Source organism: Spermophilus citellus (assembly GCF_964194105.1).
Source record: "Spermophilus citellus genome assembly, chromosome: 4".
NCBI classification, from domain to species: Eukaryota; Metazoa; Chordata; class Mammalia; order Rodentia; family Sciuridae; genus Spermophilus; species Spermophilus citellus.
The window spans coordinates 105,475,756-105,501,373 of NC_138185.1; the positions used below are offsets into that span (position 1 = coordinate 105,475,756).

Sequence of the window (25,618 nt, forward strand, 5' to 3'; positions counted from 1 at the left end):
CTAATGCTTTTGTTTTCTTTCACTGAAAAGATATCATAATTTTTTTTCTTTTTTTGTGTGTGTATGTGTGTGTGTTGCTAGGGATTTAACCCATGACCTTGTGAATGTTATAATTTTCAAACAAAATCAAAATCACCTATAATTACTACCACTGTAATATAGAAATTATTTGCATATTACCATTTTGTGAGTTAATTTTTAAAAGTTATGATCATATTATTTGGCGCTCTATGACATTTTACAACAAACATTTTTCATTTTAAATAGTCTTCATAATTACCACTTTTAATGGATACAAACATTCCATTGGGCTGATGTGCTACAATTTATTAAATTGTTTCCTTAATATCAAATACTTAATTTGTTTCCAAGTTTTGGCTGTACTGAAATCCTTGAGGCTGTTACATTTTGTAGTCTTTTCTCATAATTTTAAGAAGAAAAGATGTTTACATCTTTGAAGTAATGAGAAAGAAAATAAGTGTAGAACCTATCTAAGTATGCTCAGGCTAATGCCCAATATTAAAGAATAATAGTGAACTATAGAATGTGCAGCAGTAATTTTCCATTATTGTTAATAATAAGAATACATTATTATATTTTACATGTACTTTAGCTTATAAAAGCAGTTTACTACATAAACATGTGCATTATAACAGTCTTATTAGGTAGGTAGGGCAGTCAGTTTCCATTGATGTGAAAATTCAGAGAAGTTACATAACCTGTGTTATGAATATAGAGAGGGATTTAGAACTTGATCCTAAGTCAGATGACTCCAATGCTCTTTATTCTGTTCTTTAATGCCTTTCAGTTTAAGACCAATACAAATAACAAAGCTATTCCTGTCAAATAAAAACTAGAATAAACAGGAAAACTTTCAAATCTAGGAAAAATCCTGAGTTAAAACCACTTCCTTTATAATGAATACAACACTTAATATGGATTGAACTGTTTTTCTCCGTGCCCCCATTCCTATATTGAAGCTCTAATCTCCAATATGACAGCATTTGGAGACAGGATCAGTAAGGAGGTAATTAAGGCTAAATAAGGTCAATGAGTGGAACCCTGATATGACAGGAATAGTGTTGGCGTAAGAAGAGGAACCAAAGAGCTGCTTGCTGTCTCTGTAATGTCAGGATGCAATGAAAATGTGGCATCTGTAAGCTAGGAAGGGAGTCCTCACCAGTAACTCATTTAGCCATATCTTTGATGATCTGGGGCTTTCCAGCCTCCAGAACATGAGAGGATACATTTGGGGTTTAAGTTATCCAGTGTACGGTACTTTTAAAAGGTAGCCTGAGCAGACTAAGACTGGGATTTTGATACTGAGAAAAATTTAAAAATGTAGAAGCAGCCTTGGTAGTGGTAAGATCCTGGAAGAATTCTGAGATGCATGTTAAATAAAGCCTAGATAACTGTGAGCAGATAGTTGCTATAAATATGGACGTTAAAGCAATTCTGGTGAGGTCTCTGATGGAAATGAGGAACTGGAAAAAAGGTGATTGCTTTCATGAAGAGGGAAACAACTTGGCCCAACTGTGGAATAGTGTTTTGTGAAAGACAGAACTTGCAAGAGACAAAACTGGATTTTTGGCTAAGGAGATTTCTAAGACAAGTGTTGAAGTAGTCTGGTTCCTCCTGACAGCTTATAGTAAAATGGGAAAGAAGAAAGATGAATGGGAGAAGGAATTATTAAGAAAAAAAGAACCAGAACTTGAAGATGTATTATTAATTTATTTGTATGTGGTGCTGAGAATCGAACCCCATGCCTCACATATGCTAGGCAAGCGCTCTACCATTGTGCCACAACTCCAGCTCTGAAAGCTCATTCTTTACAGAACACTAAAAGTGTGGCCAAATAACCATTTGATATAAAGATCATGAGTGAGACTCACAGATTTAACCAGCCATTTCAGCAGAAGCCAGGAATAGGTATGGCATTATATTAGAAAAGACACTGCTAGTTTAAGCCAAGAGGAGAAAGTAGAATGGAATGAAAGAAGGCTGCCAGACTCCTTGAATTCTGTAGGATTGCACCATGGAGCTGGCTGCTTGGCTGTGAACATGTACTATTCTTCAGGGAAAGGGAAGAATGACCCAAAGGTGATAGAGACATCAGGTTGCTCTTCCCACCACAGGTCCAGTGGGCAAGGCTATTCCCTCTTGGGCTTCAAAAGTGAGGCTGCTTCTCTAGATTTAGAGGGCCAGGATGATTGTGAGCAGCATCTCAGGGCTGGAGCCACCTTGCAGAGCCACCACACTGGACCAAGAGTACAAACCAAGGAGGATTATTCTCCAGTCTTAAGGTTGAATGGAAATTGACTTGCTAGATTTTGAGTTTTTGGGATCCACCACTCCTTCTTTCCATCCTCTAATTTTTCCCTTTTGGAATGGGAATGTCAACACCATGACTGGGATTTTAGAATTAATTCTGAAATAAGACTTTTGAGGTTGTTGGAATGTGTTCTGTATGTGAAAATATGTATTTGCATGAATTTAGAGGGTGGAGGACAGAATGTGATGGACTATATTGTGTCCCCCAACTCCAATTCATATGTTGAAGCTCTAAAACTCAATGTGACTGTACCTAGAGATAGGGCCTACAAAGTGGTAATTAAGGTTAAATGAGGTCCTAAGGTTAGGGCCTTGTTATATTTTAGATATGAAGCGTCCTCCAAAAGCTCATGTGTGAGAAAATGCAAGAAAATTTAGAGGTAAAATGATTGGGTTATGAAAGCTATAGCCTAATCAGTGCATCCAGCTCCTGATAGGTATTATGTGGGTGGTAACTATAGGCAGGTAGGGTGTAGCTGGAGGAGGTGGGTCACTGGGGTTGTGCCTTTGGGGTATATATTCTGTCCCTGAAGAGTGGAGGGCTCTCTCTCTCTCTGCTTCCTGATGGCATGTCCCCAGCTGCTTTCCTCTGCCACACTCTTCCACTATGATGTATTGCCTTACTTCAGGCCCTAAGGAATGGAGTCAGCCATCTATGAATGGAGACTTCTGAAACCATGAACCCCAAAACAAACTTTTCTTCCTCTAATTGTTCTTGTCAGGTCTTTTAGTCACAACAGTGAAAAAGGTGACTAACATAGGCCTAGCTACAATAGAACTGGTGTCCTTAAAAGAAGAGATACAAGAGCAAGAACATTCGTTTCCTCTTGCTCTCTCCCAATCATGTGAAGACAGAGAGAAAGCAGCTATCTATAAGCCAGGAAGAACCCTCACCTGAAATGAAATAAGTTGGAACCTTGATCTCAGACTTTTCAGCCTACAGAAATATGAGAAAATTCATTTCTGTAGCTTAAGCCATCCAGTTTATGGTATTGTTATGGCAGCCTGAGCAAACTAAGATAATACACAAAATAAAGATTTTTGTACTCTATGACTGCAGTGGATTGGTAGGGGTAGGGTTTCAGATTGCTAAATTCCAACACTGTCTTCCTTTTGCCAACATTTTAAGACAGAGTTACACCTATTAGCCTATTCTAATTTCCAGTAATATGGGAAGGGATATTTTAAGAAGGCAACCAGGGGCTGGGGTTGTGGCTCAGCAGTAGAGCACTCGCCTCGCACGTGAGACCCTGGGTTCGATCCTCAGCACCACATAAAAATAAATAAACAAAATAAAGATAATGTGCCCATGTATAACTAAAAAAAATATCTTAAAAAAAAGAAGGCAATCAGGAGAAACAGTTGTTTCATGTGGGCTGACTGCTGGTCTCTTTTGCTTATCTCTGCAAAAGAGGGTTCTCAGCATCCTCATAGTTTACTATTCTAAGACTGTACAGTAAATTGGGCACCTCTAGAAACACACAGAGGGTCTTCAAAGAGACATTTATATTCAGCATTTAGTGTAAAACATCCTTTCTCGAACCTGCCAACAACTCCCAGTATATAATCACTTGCCACCTGTTCTTTCGAGATTGCTTTTGCATCATTACAAGCAAAGAAATCAATACCAGACCATTGATTTAGGAAAGAGACAAGATTGCATGGCAATAATACATAAAGTTAGTCAAGCCCTACTTCTCAATTGTTTTGAAAGAACAGATAGTTCAGTGCCCCTTTCTGAAATAGGTACTCATTCTGCACTGGTGATCTTGTAGCAATAAAGACTCAAGGTAGATAAGGCACCATAACCCCAATTGATATAACCGCTCTTGAGTGCTACACAGAATCTCGAAATGCCTTTTAGACTCAACAGTAATAAATTAACAGGAGCAAGATTCCTTCTCTGCAGTTTTCCCTGTGGTTTATTTAAAAGTATAGGCTGGACCCCACAGGGTCACTGCTAGCACCACAAGCTGGTCAATAGGTATAGATGCTGCAAGTGTGGAGAGCAGCCAACTGAGGATCTGGTCCAAATGTACGTTCTGTCTTGATAGATAGGTAAGGTCAATTGTTTACCTTATCCATTAATTTACCAAGATACCATCTGGACTTTCTAAGCCAAATTAACATGTAAAAGCCAGTTAGATGGCTTCGAACCAGTGAATAGAATCAATAAAAAGGAACTATGGAGACTATTACCTTAATTTTACACAGAGCTTTGTGTTTTTCAAAACCTTTCACCTGCATTATCTCACTTGATCCCTACCTCAACCCCATAGGGACTATTATCATAAATATCTAAAAAAAAAAAAAAAAAAGGAAATTGAGGACCAAAGACTGTTACTCTCTTGAAGTAGGAAAGAAGCTAATGGTAATGAAAGAAATGACTACTCATCAGGGACATTTTGTTCTCTTCTAACCAAACAATAGCCCCACATGATAGGTACTATTATTGACAAAGATACTAAATGGCAGAGCCAGGATCATAGGCCATGTCATGTTTATTATAGTGATAGTGACAAAACATGGCTTAGTGTTACAGTGAATGTAACTGGGCAAGAATTCTTGATGTCAAGCATTCTGGACATCTTGAAGCAGTGGATTGTCTGAAATGGGTGGTATACATGTAAGAAAGTAATAAGTGACAAAATGGAAGAAGTACAGTCTATAAAGGCAAGATTATCTATGTTTAAATTCCAGCTGTACTGGGGCTGTGGCTATAACTCAGTGGTAGAGCATTTGCTTATATGTGTGAAGCCCTGGGTTCGATCCTCAGCACCACATAAAAATTAAAAAAAAATAAACTAAAGGTATAAAAAATACAATACCTTATTTTTTCTTTTTTTAAATAGAGCCTTTTAAAAAAGAAAAATTCGGGGTGGGGCTGTAGCTCAGTGGCAGAGCGCCTGCCTTGCACGTGTGAGGCACTGGGTTCTATCCTCAGCACCACATAAAAATAAATAAATAAAGATAAAGGGCGGGGGGAAAGAGAAAAGAAAAATTCCACCACTCCTTGGTTTACACAAAAGGACTTAAAATCAGCATACTATAGTGATGCAGCCATATCAATGTTTATAGCAGCTCAATTCACAATAGCTAGACTATGAAACCAACCTAGGTGTCCCTCAATAGATGAATGGATAAAGAAAATGTGGTATATATGCTCAATGGAATATTATTCAGCTTTAAAGAAGAGTAAAATTATGGCATTTGCCAGTAAATGGTTGGATTTGGAGAATATGCTAAGCGAAATAAGCCAATCCCCACAAAACCAAAGACTAATAAATGTTTTCTCTAATATGTGGATGCTAATTCACAATAAGGCAGGACGGGGGTGGGAGCACCAGGGAAGAATAGCATTACCTTAGATTAGGTAGAGGAAGTGATAGGAGGGGAGGGGAGGGGATGTGGGGATAGGAAACATAGTAGAATGAAATAGATTGTATGTATATATGTGACTGCATGACCAATATGATTCTGCAACATATACACTCAGAAAAATGAGAAATTATATCCCATCTAGTATGATATATCAAAGTGCATAAATGCATTCTACTGTCATGTATAACTAATTATAACAAATAAAAAAATTAAAAAAATTTCCAGCTCTATTAGCTAGCTGTGTGACCTTAAGCAAGTTAGTTTACCTCTCTCAGCTCCATTTTCTTTGTGTATCAAATGGAAAAGAAGATCTTAACCTCATAAAGTTGATGTAAATAATATAAAACAAAGTTAATGAAACAGTAACAAATATCAGTTATCTTCCTCAATAAAAACGTTTCTCTGGCAAGCTGAGGAATTATAGAGCTGAGGTAGACAAAGGTCTCGTGGTAGGGAATAAAGACAGAAACATGGAATAGAAGGCACATAGCAGACTTCATTTTTATAGGTAGCTACCTCAAGCAGTTACAGCTCAAGGACTCCTTCCTTTAAGAAGATTTCTCTGCCTTTGAGAGTCTGAGTCCTTCCAAGGTTAAAAATTCTTGGTTACCTCTAACTTGGCATGCAGTATCTCTTTACTTGTCTATTTTCTCTTCTAAATACTAAATAAGCCTCCCTGTGGGAGGGAAAAAGGAGGTACTGGGGATGAACCTGACCAAATTATACTGTTATATTGTGTGCATATATAAATATTTAACAAATCCACTGTTATGTATAATTATAAAGCACCAATAAAAAGTTAAAAAAAAAAGAGCATCCTCTGTAAGACAGATGTGCAGTGACTTTTGTGGAAAAGAGAAATAAGAGGAAAGAAAGGGAAGAAGAATAGTTCCCTCCCAATAATAGTTTTGGCTAAGATTAAAATGAGATTTGTAATACTTTCTTACCTTAACTGCATAGTTACTAAGTGGATCTTTTGCATAGGAGGCAGTGTAATAAACTGCATCGCCGGCTTCACAACATGGCTTGTCACTGGTTAGCCTAAAGTCTGACCAGCTGTCCACCCCAAAACGGAGCTGGTCTTTCTGTCCAGCCATAAAGAGGTCTTCACATTTAATAGCCAGTTTCTTCAAGGCATCTGTATGAAGGCTTCGAATTTTACCCACTACTTCCTCCCGATTTTCAAGTCCTCGATAAAGTGCTTGTCTCTGTGGCTTCTGCATGCCTCGACTTTGTCTGCAAGAGGGACCACGTCGGCTGGACAGGGACTCCATGCTGTTGGAAAATCTGTCCTTAATACTGAGAGTGGTTAAGCTGGAAATGCTGTTTGCTGCGGAAGGGACAGGTCGCTCCTTGTGCAGAGGCCTCTCCAAGGAGTCATAAGACTCAATGTCCAGTCCTTTGAGTTCATAGCTGATGGAAGAACCAGCACTGCTAGCATCCCAGTTGGGGTCAATATCATAGGTGGGATTGGCCATGACACAAAGACTACTTTCCATGGATTTCTGGATGTCTTTAGAGATTGGCTCTGTATTAGCTCTTATGATCATTTTCTTTGGCAGTGGGGGTGGTGTGGGTTGGGAAGCATTTGGTGCTTCTTGGTCTGTTTTCCCTCCAAAGGAAATGGCATCATCCAAAGCTCCCTTGGGCTGCCGAGGATGCTTGGGAGGTATCATGGCTGCTCTAGATTGCCCTGTGTTATTTCAAAAGAAAAAAGAAAAGAGAATAATTAAGCAAATTTTCCAGATTTGTTTCATAATTGAAACTTGAGTAGAAATGAGTGAGGTAGCCACAGGGGATGTAAGAATTATCCAATGCTTTCATTCAAAATGGAAAGCAACTGAAGAACACACACCTAAACATTGAAGGCATGAGTCTAAGACTTGGTGGGAGTAACAAGTATGAATGTCTCAGCATTTCTCTGCTACAGGAACAGGGCAGTAGTTTGTGTGATGGGCTTTCTTTTCAAAAAATAATCCAGAGTCTGGGGTTGTGGCTCAGCAGTAGAGCGCTCACCTTGCATGTATGAGGCCCTGGGTTCGATCCTCAGCACCACATAAAAATAAAATAAATAAATAAAGGTATTGTGTCCAACTACAACTAAAAAATAAATATTTAAAAAAATAATTCAGATTCTCTAGTCCTGCCCCCAAGAGTGCTATAATTCACTACTTCACAATACTAAAGAATCACAGACATTCAAAAACACTTGCATTGTGACAGAATAAAGATGATAGCATTTGTGGATCAAGAAAATACTTAGAGAGGAGATCCAACATGGTGGCAGGTGGAGAGGCAGCGCTTTCAGTAACCCCTCAGTGATGGGGTCAGAGAGACGCATAGATATGCTTAGATTCTACCTGCGGAGAATCTCCTAGCAAAATTCCACTGAAGAGAGACCGGCCAGGAGTTACTAGGATTTTTGGAAGTGACAGTTTGCCCCAGACGAGTGAATCCCCGCAGAGGTGCAGACCTGCCAGCCACTGTCCGCGCACCGCGGCGTGGCCGCCCGCCCGTAGCCACCGTGACTGGGTGGCTAGCCTCCAAGATGCAGCTTGGCAGGAAGAGGTCTTTAGCCAAGCCTTCATGAAATAGCAAGCCGGGAGCTGAGGCCAACCGGGGACGGACCAGTCCCACCCCTCCCTTCGGACACTCCGGCAAGGAGCCTGGGGCCCGCCATAGCAGAGAGGTGATGTCACCGGAGTTCGGCCGACGGAATTCCTTCCCAGTGGAATCCATTTTAACAGGTGTGTGACTCCCACCCCATCCAGATACAAGCAGCCAGGAAACCTCAGGAATCTCTCCGGGGCCGTGTCTGTAGGGAAGCAGAGGGGATTCCCGACCCCCAACCCCCCATATCACCAGCGGTGACTCCCAAGGTCTTAGCCGCCAGTTTACCACAGCACTGGGGCTTAAATGGGATGCGCGGTGGGGCTGCAAGTGTAACTAGATCGTTGGGGAACCGCTTCAGGTGAACAGGACCTGGCTGGCCGGCTGACAGGAGGAAGGGGGGAGGGGCCGGAGAAGTGAAACGGCTCTGGACTGACAAGATTGAGAGACTCCCAGGAGCCGCCTTACAGGGATGGCTATTGGCACGTAGAGGGTAGAAGCTCGGCTCGGAGGGCACAGCTCCGCCTACTGGAAGAGAAGAAAATGGATCTCTAAGACTTCGATTTTTTTTCTTTTTTTCTTCTCTCTCTGTTCTTTTCTCCCCTTTTCCTTCTTTCTTTCCCGTTTCAAGTTTTATTGTTCCTTTCATTCTCCTCTATCTATCTCTCCCTCCTTCTTTCTTTTTAAGAGCACCTTCCTTCCCCTACCCCCCAACGTTCATCCCAAGCATTACGTCTTCCATTACGCGTAATTGTCTAAATGCAAATAGGTGAATGTTTCGAGGCTGTCTATAGGGCTCCTAAATACCTAGCTACTACCAACACCCTGATCCAATCGCCTGTTAGTATCCCCCTTCAGTAGAGCAATCTTCTAAAGTAGCCATGACATACTAACCCTCATACCATCATAGCACCTAACCTAAACATAAAGTCCTCAGAACAAACAACAAATCACTATATGCATACAGAACCCGGAAGCCTTTTATGAATTGAATGAATCAGCTTTAAAGTACAATAAAGCCCAACATTTCTAGGCATAATCTCCCACCACAAAGGAGAGACAACAGAGATATACAAAACCAAAACAAATTTATAGGAGAAAGCAGTTACACAGCAAACAGAGCTGGAAAGTAACGTGAACAACATGAAAAAACAAGGGAAAAAAGGATTACAAACAATGCAGGACAACTTAAATCTACAGGAGGACCTAGAAGCATCAGAAACATGGACAGGGAAAGAACTCAAGGCATACCTAACTCAGATGGAACGGAATATTAGAGAAGACATGAGACAGCAAGTCCAAGCAATGAACGTATATTTTGAAAATGAATTAAACAAACAAATTCAAACTGCAAAGAACGAGGTTTACCAGGAGATAGAGATTTAAAAAAAAAAAACAAATAGTAATCCTAGAAATGCAGGAAACCATAAAACAAATTAAAAACTCTAACGAGAATATTACAAATAGAATAGATCAAGTAGAAGTCAGAACATCAGATAATGAAGACAAAGTTTATCAACTTGAAAAGAATATAGTCAACACAGAAAGGATGCTTAAATCTCATGAGCAATCTATCCAAGAGATATGGGATGTCATAAAAAACCAAACTTGAGAGTCACTGGGATAGAAGAAGTTATAGAGGTTCAAACCAAAGGAATGGACAACCTATTAAATGAAATAATCCTAAAAAACTTCCCAGAGATGAAAGATGGAATGGATTGCCAAATCCTGGAAGCCTACAGGACCCCAAACATTCAAAACCGTAATAGACCAACTCCAAGACATATAATTATGAAGATAGCCAACATACAGACCAAGGAGAGAATATTAAAAGCTACGAGAGAAAGGAGGCAGATTACATTCAGGGGTAAACCAATTAGGTTAAATACTGATTTTTCACAACAGACTTTGAAAGCGAGAAGATCCTGGAACAACGTATTTCAAATGCTGAAAAATAATGTATTCCAACCAAGAATACTGTATCCAGCAAAATTAAGCTTCAGATTTGACAATGAAATTAAAATATTTCATGATAAACAAAAGCTAAAAGAATTTGCAGCCAGAAAACCAGCACTGCAAAGCATTTTGAGCAAAATACTACAAGAAGAGGAATTGAAAAATAGCGCCCAAAACTAACAGTGGGAGGTACCTCAGTAAAGGGGGAGAAAAATAACCAAAGAGGAAAAACTAGCCAAACTAAAATAAATAAATAAATAAACATGACTGGAAGTGCAAACTGTATTTCAATTGTAACCTTAAATGTTAATGGCTTAAATTCACCAATAAAGAGACATAGGCTAGTAACCTGGATTAAAAAAACAAATCCAACAATATGCTGCCTTCAGGAGACTCATATGATAGGATAAGACATACACAGGCTGAAGGGGAAAGGTTGGGAAAAATCATACCACTCACATGGCCCTCGGAAGCAAGCAGGAGTGGCCATACTCATATCGAATAAAATCAACTTCAAACCTAAGTTAATCAAAAGGGATAAAAAAGGACACTATATACTGTTAAAAGGAACCATCCACCAACAAGACATAACAATTATCAATTTGTATGCACGAAACAATGGTGCTGCAACGTTCATAAAACAAACTCTCCTCAAGTTCAAGAGTCAAATAGATCACAACACAATAATTATGGGTAACTTCAACACACTGCTCTCGCCATTAGACAGATCCTCTAGACAAAAGGTGAATAAAGAAACTATAGAACTTAATAACACAATTAATAACCTAGACTTAACCGACATATATAGACTATATCAACCATCATCAAGTGGATACACGTTCTTCTCAGCAGCACATGGATCCTACTCAAAGATAGATCATATATTATGCCATAAGGCAACTCTCAGTAAATATAAAGGTGTGGAGATAATACCATGCACCATATCTGATCATAATGGAATGAAACTGGAAATCAATGACAAAAGAAGGAAGGAAAAATCCTGCATCACCTGGAAAATGAACAATATGTTACTGAATGATCAATGGGTTACAGAAGACATAAAGGAGGAAATAAAGAAATTCTTAGAGATAAACGACAATACAGACACAACACACCGGAATTTATGGGACACAATGAAAGCAGTTTTAAGAGGAAAATTCATTCCTCAAAAAAAGAAAAAACCAAAAAATAAATGAATTCACACTACATCTTAAAACCCTAGAAAAGGAAGAGCAAAACAACAGCAAATGTAGTAGAAGACAAGAAATAATTAAAAACAGAGCAGAAATCAACAAAATTGAAACAAAAAAATCATTGAAAAAATTGATAAAACTAAAAGTTGATTCTTTGAAAAAATAAATAAGATCGACAGACCCTTAGCCATGCTAACGAAGAGAAGAAGAGAGAGAACTCAAATTGGTAACATATGGGATGAAAAAGGCAATATCACAACAGACACTACAGAAATACAGAAGATAATTAGAAAGTATTTTGAAAACCTATATTCCAATAAAATAGAAGATAGTGAAGATATGGATAAATTTCTTAAGTTATACGATCTGCCCAGATTGAGTCAGGAAGACACACACAATTTAAACAGACCAATAACAAAGGAAGAAATAGAAGAAGCCATCAAAAGACTACCAACCAAAAAAAGCCCTGGACCAGATGGGTATACAGCGGAGTTTTACAAAACCTTCAAAGAAAAACTAATACCAATACTTTTCAAGCTATTTCAAGAAATAGAAAAAGAAGGAGCTCTTCCAAATTCATTCTATGAGGCCAACATCACCCTGATCCCGAAACCAGACAAAGACACTTCAAAGAATGAAAACTACAGACCAATATCTCTAATGAACTGGATGCAAAAATTCTCAATAAAATCCTGGCGAATCGAATACAAAAGCATATCAAAAAAATTGTGCACCATGATCAAGTAGGATTCATCCCTGGGATGCAAGGCTGGTTCAATATATGGAAATCAATAAATGTTATTCACCACATCAACAGACTTAAAGATAAGAACCATATGATCATCTAAAGCATTCGACAAAGTACAGCATCCCTTTATGTTCAAAACATTAGAAAAACTAGGGCTAACAGGAACTTACCTCAACATTGTAAAAGCTATCTATGCTAAGCCTCAGGCTAGCATCATTCTGAATGGAGAAAAATTGAAGTCATTCCCTCTAAAATCTGGAACAATACAGGGATGCCCTCTCTCACCACTTCTATTCAACTTAGTTCTTGAAATACTAGTGAGAGCAATTAGACAGACAAAAGAAATTAAAGGCATAAAAATAGGAAAAGAAGAACTTAAATTATCACTATTTGCGGATGATATGATAATATAATAGACCCAAAAGGGTCTACAAAGAAACTGCTAGAGTTAATAAATGAATTCAGCAACGTGGCAGGATATAAAATCAACACGCATAAATCAAAGGCATTCCTGTATATCAGCAACAAAACTTCTGAAATGGAAATGAGGAAAACCACTCCATTCACAATATCCTCAAAAAAAATAAAATACTTGGGAATCAACTTAACAAAAGAGGTGAAAGATTTATACAATGAAAACTACAGAATCCTAAAGAGAGAAGAAGATCTTAGAAAATGGAAAAATATACCCTGTTCATGGATAGGCAGAACTAACATCATCAAAATGGCGATATTACCCAAAGTTCTCTACAGGTTTAATGTGATGCCAATCAAAATCCCAACAGCATTTCTTGTAGAAATAGATAAAGCAATCATGAAATTCATTTGGAAAAACAAAAGACCCAGAATAGCAAAAGCAATTCTAAGCAGGAAGTGTGAATCTGGAGGTATAGCGATGCCAGATTTCAAACTGTACTACGGAGCAATAGTAACAAAAACAGCATGGTACTGGTACCAAAACAGGCAGGTGGACCAATGGTACAGAATAGAGGACACAGAGACCAATCCACAAAATTACAACTTTCTTATATTTGATAAAGGGGCTAAAAGCACGCAATGGAGGAAGGATAGCATCTTCAACAAATGGTGCTGGGAAAACTGGAAATCCATATGCAACAAAATGAAGCTGAAACCCTTTCTCTTGCCATGCAAAAAAGTTAACTCAAAATGGATAAAAGAGCTTGATATCAAATCAGAGACTCTGTGCCTGATAGAAGAAAAAGTTGGCTCCAATCTACATATTGTGGGGTCGGGCTCCAAATTCCTTAATAGGATGCCCATAGCCCAAGAGTTAATAACAAGAATCAACAAATGGGACTTACTTAAACTAAAAAGTTTTTTTCTCAGCAAGAGAAACAATAAGAGAAGTAAATAGGGAGCCTACATCCTGGGAACAAATCTTTACTCCTCACACTTCAGATAGAGCCCTAATATCCAGAGTATACAAAGAACTCAAAAAATTAGACAATAAGATAACAAATAACCCAATCAACAAATGGGCCAAGGACCTGAACAGACACTTCTCAGAGGAGGACATACAATCAATCAACAAGTACATGAAAAAATGCTCACCATCTCTAGCAGTCAGAGAAATGCAAATCAAAACTACCCTAAGATACCATCTCATTCCAGTAAGATTGGCAGCCACTATGAAGTCAAACAACAACAAGTGCTGGAGAGGATGTGGGGAAAAGGGTACTCTTGTATATTGCTGGTAGGACTGCAAATTGGTGCGGCCAATTTGGAAAGCAGTATGGAGATTCCTGGGAAAGCTGGGAATGGAACCACCATTTGACCCAGCTATCGCCCTTCTCGGACTATTCCCTGAAGACCTTAAAAGAGCGTACTACAGGGATACTGCCACATCGATGTTCATAGCAGCACAATTCACAATAGTTAGACTGTGGAACCAACCCAGACACCCTTCAATAGATGAATGGATAAAAAATGTGGCATTTATACACCATGGAGTATTATGCAGCAGTAAAAAATGACAAAACCATGGAATTTGCAGGGAAATGGATGGCACTAGAGCAGATTATGCTAAGTGAAGCTAGCCAATCCTTAAAAAACAAATGCCAAATGTCTTCTTTGATTTAAGGAGAGCAACTAAGAACTGAGCAGGGAGGAAGAGCATGAGGAAAAGATTAACATTAAACAGAGACGAGTGGTGGGAGGGAAAGGGAGAGAGAAGGGAAATTGCATGGAAACGGAAGGAAACCTTCAATGTTATACGAAATCACATATAAGAGGTTGTGAGGGGGAAAGGGGGGGAAAAACAAGGGAGAGAACTGAACAACAACAGATGAGATAGAGAGGGAAGATGGGAGGGGAGGGGAGGGCGGATAGTAGGGGATAGGAAAGACAGCAGAATACAACAGTCACTAATATGGCATTATGTAAAAATGTGAATGTGTAACTGATGTGATTCTGCAATTTGTATTTGGGGTTCATAACTCACTTGAATCAAATGTATGAAAGATGATATGTCATGAGCTTTGTAATGTTTTGAACAACCAATAAAAAAATTATTGTGGCGAAAAAAAAAAAGAAAATACTTAGGAGCATTATTGAAAATAGAAATGAAACTAGCAATGGGACCACCAGACAGGGGCTCAAAAGATGCTATCCTGTTTTTTTGTTTTAAACATTGTTCCAATTTATAGTGTACGTAGTACTTACCATTATACATTGTATACATGTATGTATACAACAGGTTATATGCATAGTATTTTCTAACACATTAATATGATTGCATAAGCCTTATTATTTTATTTCACTGCAGAGATGGCTTTTGACATTGTTTAAACTGGTCTATATAAAGATTCCTGTGATTGTGGTCAGGAACAGCACAGGAGCAGTTACCTGCTATTTGAAATAGTCACTCACAAACTTTTATGTGACTTTTTATTTCGGGGGCATATACATTGTGATTTGAGAGATGCTGCTTTTGAAAATCTTTTATGAGCCCTAGTTATAGATCATCACACGGTGTTTATTCTGTTTTGTCTCTTGGATCAGAGCCCACCCTAATAACCTCATCTTAACTTGATTACACCAACACTCTATTTCCAAATGAGATCATGTTTACAGGTACCAGGATTTAGGACCTAAACATAACCCTTTTTCTTCCTGGGGCGGGGGGCACATAATCCAATTCATATCATCTCTGCTTCGTTTCCAACATAAGGATAAATCCCATGTGTGGGTTTGAAGACATCTTCAGGGCTTATTGTAAAATGTAAAGAGGACATTGTTTTTTAAAGACAGATACACCATGAAACTTCCATAAAAGCTCTTAAAAAGTATAGTCATGTTATTAAAATGAGACCTGTACTCAAGATCTCAGAGTTAGAGCATAATACCTTGTAATGGATTGAATTCTGTCTCCCCCAAAAGATATGTGGAGATTCTAATGCCTGGTACATGTGAACCTGACCTAATTTAGAAAGAGAATCTTTGCCACCAGGTCTAGTGGTACACACCTGTTATCCCAGTGACTCAAGAAGCTGTGGCAGGAGGATCTAAGCAACTTAATGAGACCCTGTTTCAAAATAAAAAATAAAAAGGGCTGGAGATGTGAGTCAGTGGTTAAAAACCCTGGGTTCAATCCTCAGTTCAAAAGAAAAAGAAATAAAGTCTTTGCTAAGGTAATCATGTTAAAATGAGGCCATTAGGATGGGGTCTAATCCAATATGACTGATGTATACATAATAAGAACACCACGTGTATGCAGAGAAAACAAAACAAAACAAAACAGAGAATACCATGTGACGAGTGAGGCAGAGACTGGAGTGATGCAGCTGCCAGCAAAGGAATGCCTAGGATTGATGGCCACCATCAGATGCCAGGGTTCTACCCAGTGTCTCAGAGGGTGCACAGCCCTGCTGACAACACTTTGGCTTCAGATTATTAACCTCCATAATCGTCAGAGAATAAATTTCTGTTGTCTTAAGCAACCCATTTATGATACTTCATTATAGCAGCACTAGGAAGCTAATATATGCTTCTATTGATGATCACCCAAGAGGAGAAGGCAATGGATAGTTCTACAGATGATGAAGAATAGGGGTAGTGGATTGTTTTGTTACAATCATGTCCTTGAAGAAATATCAAGGGTAAGCACTAATGTAAACTGTGATTGTAATAATAATAATAATATATTTCTCACACATTTGGCATTTTTCAAGAATACTTAAGAGTTTAAATAAGCTACCACAATACATGCAGGATCATATACCATGACAAGGTAGGATTTATTCAAGGAATGCAAGGTTGGTTAACATCTGAAAAATTCACCAACATTCTACACAATGCTAACAGAATAATGGGAGGAAAGCCTCATGTGATCACCTTGAAAGATGCAGATATCAAGAGCTGACATCATATTTAATGACAAAAGACTGGATACTTCCCCCTAATATTAGGAATAAGGCAAGACTTCTGCTCTTACCATCTGTATTTAACATTGTACTTGAGCTTCTAACTGGGAAATTAGGAAAGAAAGAATTAAAAACACTGGATTGGAAAAATGGAAGTAAAACTGTATTTACTCACAGATCTTGTATACTGAAAAGCCTAAGGAATTCACAAAACACAATACAAACAAACAAACAAAATCTATTAGAATTAATATACCAGCTCAGCAATATTACAAAATACAAGACTGATGTACAAAAATTAATTGCATTTCTATATACTAGCAATGAACAATCCAAAAAGGAAATTAAGAAAGCAATTCTATTTGCAGTATCATCAAAAAGAATACAGGTACAGTGGCACATGCCTATAATCCCAGCAACTTGGGAGACTGAGGCAGAAGAATTGCCAGTTCAAAGCTAGCCCCAGCAACTTAGTGAGGCCCTAAGCAATTTAGCAAGACCCTGTTGTCAAAATAAAAATATAAAAAGGGCCAGTGATGTGGCTCAGTTGTTAAGTGCCCTGGGTTCAATCCCTGGTACCAAACCAAACCAAACAAAAACACCCAGACTTTCAGAATAAGTTAACAAAACAAGACTATACACTGAAAACTATAAAACATTGTTGAAAAAAATGTAAAAAGAACTAAATGAAATTAATCATGTTATTAAAAATTAGTCACATTATTAAAATGACTAATTTTATACAGTTGATTTATGTTCATGAACCAGAAACTTGATAACTTGATATTGTTAAGGCGGGAATATTTCCCAAATTGATCTACAGATTTAATGTAATAACTATTAGAATCTCAGCTGGGTTTCTTGCATAAATTGAGAGGCTTGTCCTAAAATTTGTGTGGAAATACAAGGGAGTTAAGAGTACCAAAAAATACCTTGAGAAAGATCAAAGTTGGAGAATTCATACTTTCTAATTTCAAAACTTATTACAAAACTATAGTAATCAAGACTATGTGGTGCTAACATAAGCACAGAAATATAGACGAGTGAAATAGATTTAAAAGGCCAGAAATAAATTCTTTTATTAATGGACAATTGATTTTTCACAAGGTTGCCAAAACAATTCCATGGGGAAAGAACAGTCTTTTCAATAAATGATCCTGGAATCCCTGGATGGCCACATGCAAAAGATTGAAATTGGACTCCTCTCTCATAGAATACACAAAATTTAAATCTAAATGTAGCAAAGATTTAAATATAAGTTTAAACAATAAAACTCTTTTATTATTATTATTTGCAGTGCTGGGGATTGAACCCAGGATCTTGTGCATGTTAGATGAACACTAGACCAGAGAGCTATGTACCCAGCCCAATTAAACTCTTTAGACAAAACATAGGAATAAATCTTTGTGGCCCTGGGTTAGGCAGTGTTTTTTTAAATATGAAGCCTAAAGCATAAGTGACAAAAGAAAAAAAATTGTAACAGTGAAAGTCATTAAAAATTCAAAATGTGTATTTTTAAAAGGATACCTTCAAGAAAGTGAAAAGACAATTCAAGGAACAGGAGAACTTATGTTCAGACTGTGTATCTGATAAGGATTTGATCCAGAATATATAAAGTACTCTTATAAAAAGATAAATAGCCCAATTAAGAATGGTTAAAAAATTCATAGACATTGCTCCAAAGAAGATATGCAAATAGCCAATAAATGCATAGGAAGATGTTCAGTATCATACTCATTAAGTAAATGCAAAACATGATCACAGTGATACCTCTTTACATCCACTAGGCTTGCTATAATAAAAAATCCAGACAACCGTTGGAGAGGATATGGAAAAATTCAAAAGCTCATACATTGCTAGTAGGAATCTAAAATTGTATAGCTACTTTGGAAAACAGTCTGGTAGGGTCTCAAAAAGATAAACTGAATCAACATATGACCTAGCATTTCTACTTCTATGGATATATATAAAATAAATGAAAATATGTTCACACAAAATTTGTATATGAATGTTTATAGCACCATTATTCACAATAATCCCAAACTAGACACAATCCTAATGTCCACTTTCTGTTGAATGAATAAACAAAATGTGGTATAACCATACCACTGAGTAATATTCCACCATGAAGAGGAATGAAGTACTGATATAAGATAGGATGAACCTTGAAATAATTATGGTAACTGAAAGAAATCAGTCAGAAATGACTACATATTGTACGATTTCATTATAAAGCCATAGAGACAGAGACAAGGGTTACCAGAGAATGGGAGAAGGAGAAAATAGGGGAGTGACTGGTAATAGGTTTCTGTGTGGGGCAATGAAAATGTTCTGAAATTAGACACTGGTGATAGTTGTAAAATTCTAAGAATATACTACAACTCACTAAATTGTATCCTCTAAAACGGTGAATTGTATGGCATGTAAATTACATCTCAATAAGGCAAATCAACAATTCCTTCTTAGAAACCACCATGAATTGACTTTCAGTCATATCTTCCTATTCTTCTGTACCCTTAATATCATCCAGGAGGTGGGGGTGTGGTATTCACTGAACTCTTTTTCTGTGATGCAGAGGCCTCCTTCTTCTGCTAATGTGAGAAGTCAGACCATGGTTTATTTACAAGGTGATAGAAGTATGCTTTGTTACAAGTTGCTGATCTAGAACTTCCAGGGATAAAGTGCCATGAAGAAGGTTAGAAGCAGTAAATTACATCAGCTCAGGCCCTGATCATCCTTCTCTGAATATTGTGACAGTCTTCTATCGTCACTCTCCTGTTTTGCTTCTCTCACCTCTCTAGCTACTAGGAGATCTTTTTTTTTAAATAGCAAAGCTGATCATGGCACTCCTCTGCTTAAAAAATCCTGCCCTCAAGATCAAATCCAAATCTTTAAGCACAGAAAGCAAGCCCTGATGACCTGGCCCTGATGTACTTGTTTCTCTTATAGCATTTCCTCTTGCATCCTAACTCAGCTTGCAGTTTTCCAGCACTCTTCGCTACTTTATGCTTCCTTTATGCTTTGTGTCTTTGCTCATGCTGATCCTCTTCCAGGAACAGTTTTCTATTCTTCTTATTTTCTCCCTGGTGCTGGGGGAATTGAACCCAGGGCCTCACACATGGTAGGTAGGCATTCTATCACTGAGTTGCACCCCCAGCCCTCCTCTCATCTTCAAACATTTTGCTCTGGGGAATGTTTCTTAACTCTACTCCTCCAAATTGGACTCTCCTTCCTGGGGACTTCAGACATGTCCCATGAAGTGTTTGTTCTTTCTAAGCACTTATATCACTTGCCTTGAGTCCTTATCTGAATTCCCCACTGGGCTGTTCAACAAGGGCATGAACTGTGTCTCATTTATACAATCAGGACCAACAATTTAAGAATGGAATGGAGGGCTGGGGTTATGGCTCAGTGGCAGAGCGCTTGCCTCAGCACCACATAAAAATAAGTAAACAAAATAAAGATATTATGTCCATGTATAACTAAAAAATATTAAAAAATAATGGAATGGAGTAAATAAATAAAAAACTAGAAACATAAACCTATTTCTGCCCATTCCAATGTGGGCCCTGGAAGAGGCTATACGGGTTGTCATTTTCTACCCATTTCTCTAAATTAGAGCAAACAAAAATAACTATAGACATGGGAAAACAGGAGATTCCAAATGTGCTTTTTTTATTCCTTTTATTATCTCAGAACTGGCAAGAGAGATAAGGTCTGTCACATCAGCAGCTCTTTAGTGCTTATCAGTAGGGGTGAAGAGAGCTGACTGTGCTATTTTCTACCACCTAGAGAATAAAGTTCAAACTCCTCAAGAAGTTGGTCAGGCTCTTTGTCTTATCTATCCACCACTATTTTTTATTGACACTTCTATGTGAATCACTCATTTTCTGTTATTTTAATATGCTCCATGTTTTTTTAAAAAATATTTTTGCCTTAGCAAAGGTATCTATCTTTGGCCCACCTCAATGACTCTTTTCCACTGAAGCCTTCCATACTCTATACTTCCTGACCTCCAACTGGGAGCCATCACTTCTTCCCATGTTCTTTTAGGACTTTTTGATCTAATATAGCATTTGTTTTTTACATCCTCTCAGAACTTTGTGTAGTGTAAGGCTAGAAATGGATGCTGTACTGATGGATGGAGAGTCAACAGAACTAGTCAAAATTCAAAATGCAAATGGGTAGTCAAGGTAGAAAGGAAAGAGAGAAAAGTAACATGGATTCTCTTCCCAAATTGCAGTACATGATCTCCTGGGAGCTAAGAGATTTCCACATGAGAATCAGAAACGTATGTGTTCCAAATGAAACCACAAACATTCCACACCCATTTGAGTAGACCAAGCCATTCTCCTAAGTCTAAAAGTGCTTTGTATCTTTCTTTCTCTTTCCTCCAAGAAAGATAGTTCTCCTGACTAAATTCCAATCATCTGGGTCAATGTTTTAAAAGTTTGCTATCTTAGCTGTTTTTATTTTAAACTTTTAATCCTGTACATTCCTCTCAAACTTCTGGGACCAGACACAAGTTCAGTTTTCAGTGGCCTGATATAACATTACATACTCCACATTTTTGTGGCATACCAGCTCTCTAAATAGAAAAAAATAGATTATGTTTTAAATCTTGTCTTGCTATATGCTAAAATAGCCCTTTAGGACAAATATGTTTGACTTGATCACACTCAAGCCCTACATTCTTCTTTTTTGAGTTTCTGTATTCTGCCTCTTTACTTTCCACTTAAAAATGTTTTCAGACAGATAAAGCCTTATATGAGATTTCAAAAAACAAATGATGAAAGATGGATGAAAGAATAATTTAATGACACTAATTCAAAATGGTGTTTAAAACACCTCCAGAAAGAGAATAATTGATATGGGGTTCTTATTATGTAAGGATTAGTATAATAAATACAAAAAGAATTTTTAAAAATCTATAAAATAAATTTTAAAGATGACTGCATGCTGAAAAACTCAATAAGTACCTCATTATAGCAATCTACAGAAAGGCAAATATGATATACCAAGAAAAATCAAAACAAATGCTTATGACCAAATAACATGATGGTCATAAAATCCTAGGGATGGAAGGCACTTAATGAAGACCTGTTTGGAGAGGAATAGCCTCTGACCACAGTTAGCTCCTTATTCTAGCAAAATAAGAACAGCATGATTTTCTGGTCAATCTTCTTACCTCTAATCATTCCACAAATAGCTCCCAGACAGGATCTTTTAAAAATCCCAATTGTGCCTTTATTAAAAATTCTTCAGTGACTGCTTCCTATAGGTAAAAGATATACTATTTGTGACCCTTTCCCAGAATCCTCCAGAAGAAGCTTTCATTCAACTTTTAAATATATGGCAACTATTACAGGGACTCCTAAGAGTCCAGGCTATGTCTGTCCCTTCCAAAGATCAGGAATCCTCAAAGGCTGCACCAATATTCCCAGGATTTTGACTGGTGCTAGGGAGATGGTGTTCAACAAATGTTTGCTAAATTGAAGTACTGAAATCCCAATAAATGGATTATATCTTCCTAAATTGTAATTTTAATCTTCACTTTCTTTTTTTCCCAGGACTTAAAGACAAGTACTATAGATAAGAATGGAAAAGGAAAGATCATCTTTGAACAGGGAAATATGCACTGCAGTTTATAGATATAAAAGTCATGTACTACCATTGTGTACCAGCCTTGTCAAATGAATTGGGCCTCTACTGGCTGAACCCAGCACTTGCTGCAAGCATCAGAAGCTTAGGAAGAATGGTCTTAATGATTATCTAGGCATTACTGGGGTGCTAGTAAACATAATCAATAATTGGCAAGCCATGAGGGACATCAACTTCATACCAAACTATAAAACAAAGCTGACCTCCAAAGATCACTTAGGATGTAGCCTCACACGAATAGAAAGACCACTTTAAAGAATGTCAGTGGTGTAGCAGGTGAAAGACTCATGTTTGTATGGTCCCACTAGTAAAAATCTCTCCAAAACCAGAGATTATTTATTTGGGGGTAAGTTATTCATGTAATTTTAATATTGCACCTCTGCCAACTAATTCCAGGATATGGGAAACTATTTTTAAATGTGAATGCAGATAACTTAGACACATAGTCTATGATTTCTTTTAAAATAGAAATAATTACAATTTTAGGAAGTACAACAAATGCTCAAACAAATGTTCAAAGATGTCAACCTCAGGTTTTTTTTAAACATACAGATAATCTAGAACTGTACAATTAGTTAATCTTTGGTTCAAATAATTAACTCCGTAGTGTGTGGAATAATGTCTGTTCGATAATTACTTGTTGAGTGAATGAATGGTAAGATACTATTCAGAATGGTTTATAAAAAGCTGGCATTTATAATGACATTATTCTATAATTATGACACCAAGGCCAGTAGTGTAATGACATTCTTTTAAGTGTATGTGTGTGTGTGTGTGTGTGTGTGTGTGTGTGTATATATATATATATATATATATATATATATATATATATATATTCGGGAGACAGAATGTTGTTAGGTGTTTTCTTTCAGAGTTAGAAGGGTGTGGTGTTAAAGACATGCTCAAATAAGTAAAATGAGAAATGTGGGTAGTTTCTTGTGGGGACATATAATTCTCTAAGTAGGAAACTCACAGATTAAGTCCTTCATTAGGAAAAAAGTCATCTGATTAATGGAGCATATAAACTGTGACCTGAAATTTTCCTACATGAATTTTCCTGGGGAGTCAGATTTCCCTCATTTGGGAATCTTCAAAAAGTTAAATACAACAGTCATTTTTAGCTCATTCATTCAAACATATTATTAGCACCTCCTATGTGTTTTAGATAATGTGCTAAGTTGTAGGGATACAGAAAGAGGAGCAAAGCAAAAATCTGTCAAGGAGAGGGAGACTGGATAGATTTTTAAAAAACAATGTATAGAGAGTACTTAATGATGAAGTGAATGAAGCACAGCTAAAGTCACCAACTTATTTCCAATAGAGTAGAACTCATTACATGCTCCTGATTTTAGCATGCTGATAAGGTAGTCAGATATGCCACATAAAAACAATCAGTGATCTTTCTCCTAGACATTTTGAGATAGAAGAAACATGAGGAAATGTTGAAACTTTTGTCTTTGATAAAGACCAAAATATTCTATCATTTCTTTGGAAACTTACTTTGGATGACTGACACCCTCTAAAATCCAGTTTGGGGAGGACTAAGGTACTGCAGGTCAGAGTTGATCTCATATAACGACTACCCAGAGTATAGTCATCCCTCTTTAAGAGGCAGCCTTCAAAACAAGTTGTCAAGTTGCCTAAGGATCAATACGATTTTTATGTAACATGGAAGACCATCTAAGTCTTCCAAATCACTGATTTTTTTAAAGCAGTGCTGTCTGATAGAACTTTCTGGGACAGTGCAAATGAAATGTATTTTATAGCTGCACAGTCCAAGTCCAGTACAGTAACTACTAGTCACATGTGGCTATTGGGCACTTAAATTTTGTCTGTGAGACTGAGGAACTGATTTTTATTTTTAAAATATTTTCATAGTTGTAGAAGGACACAATACTTTTATTTATTTATTTTTATGTGGTGCTGAGGATTGAACCCAGTGCCTCATACATGTGAGGCAAGCACTCTACCACTGAAGCACAATGCCAGCCCTGGTCTATATATTTTTTTTTAAATTACTTTATTGTTGGTTGTTCAAAACATTACATAGTTCTTAATATACCATATTTCACAGATTGATTCAAGTGGGTTATGAACTCCCATTTTTACCCCGTATACAGATTGCTGTGTCACATCAGTTACATTTCCATTCATTTACAAATTGCCTTTCTAGTGACTGATGTATTCTGCTGTCTATCCCATTCTCCACTGTCCCCCCTCCCCTCCCCTCCCCTCCCCTCCCCTCCCCTTCTCTCTCTCCATCCCCTCTACTATAAATCGTTTCTTCCACTTATATAATTTTTCTCCTACTCCTCCTTTCCTCTTATATGTAATTGTGTATAACCCTGAGGCTCACCTTCCAATTCCATGCAATTTCCCTTAACTCTCCCTTTCCCTCCCGCCTATCATCCCTGTTTAATGTTAATCTTCTTCTCCAGCTCTTCGTCTCTACCCTGTCCTTGGTTACTCCCCTTATATCAAAGAAGACATTTGACATTTGTTTTTTAAGGATTGGCTAGCTTCACTTAGCATAATCTGCTCTAATGCCATCCATTTCCCTCCAAATTCTATGATTTTGTCATTTCTTATTGCAGAGTAATACTCCATTGTGTATAAATGCCACATTATTAAATCCATTCATCTATTGAAGGGCTTCTAGGTTGGTTCCACAATCTTGCTATCGTGAATTGTGCTGCTATGAACATCGATATAGCAGTGTCCCTGTAGCATGCTCTTGTTAGGTCTTTAGGGAATAGACCGAGAAGGGGAATAGCTGGGTCAAATGGTGGTTCCATTCCCAGCTTTCCAAGAAATCTCCATACTGCTTTCCAAATTGGCTGCACCATTTTGCAGTCCCACCAACAATGAACAAGTGTACCCATTTCCCCGCATCCTCGCCAGCACTTGTTGTTGTTGGACTTCTTAATGGCTGCCAATCTTACTGGAGTGAGATGGTATCTTAGGGTGGTTTTGATTTGCATTTCTCTGACTGCTAGCGATGTTGAGCATTTTTTCATGTACTTGTTGATTGATTGTATGTCCTCCTCTGAGAAGTGTCTGTTCAGGTCCTTGGCCCATTTGTTGATTGGGTTATTTGTTATCTTATTATCTAATTTTTTGAGTTCTTTGTATACTCTGGATATTAGGGCTCTATCTGAAGTGTGTGGGGTAAAGATTTGTTCCCAGGATGTAGGCTCCCTGTTTATCTCTCTTATTGTTTCTTTTGTTGAGAGAAAACTTTTTAGTTTGAGTAAGTCCCATTTGTTGATTCTGGTTGTTAACTCTTGCGCTAAGGGTGTCCTATTGAGGGATTTGGAGCCTGACCCCACAGTATGTAGATCATAGCCGACTTTTTC

At 37.6% G+C, this 25,618-nt stretch overlaps 1 protein-coding gene across 2 annotated transcripts in view; it reads right to left on the bottom strand.

Moving 5' to 3' along the window:
* PEAK1 (pseudopodium enriched atypical kinase 1) overlaps positions 1–25,618 on the bottom strand; it is a 290,178-nt gene that overhangs the window by 17,192 nt on the left and 247,368 nt on the right. For both annotated transcript variants that reach the window (XM_081292596.1, XM_081292595.1), the window contains one exon: positions 6,660–7,405. In XM_081292596.1, the coding sequence (XP_081148722.1) occupies positions 6,660–7,405 (746 nt within the window). The remainder of the gene's footprint in view (positions 1–6,659; positions 7,406–25,618) is intronic.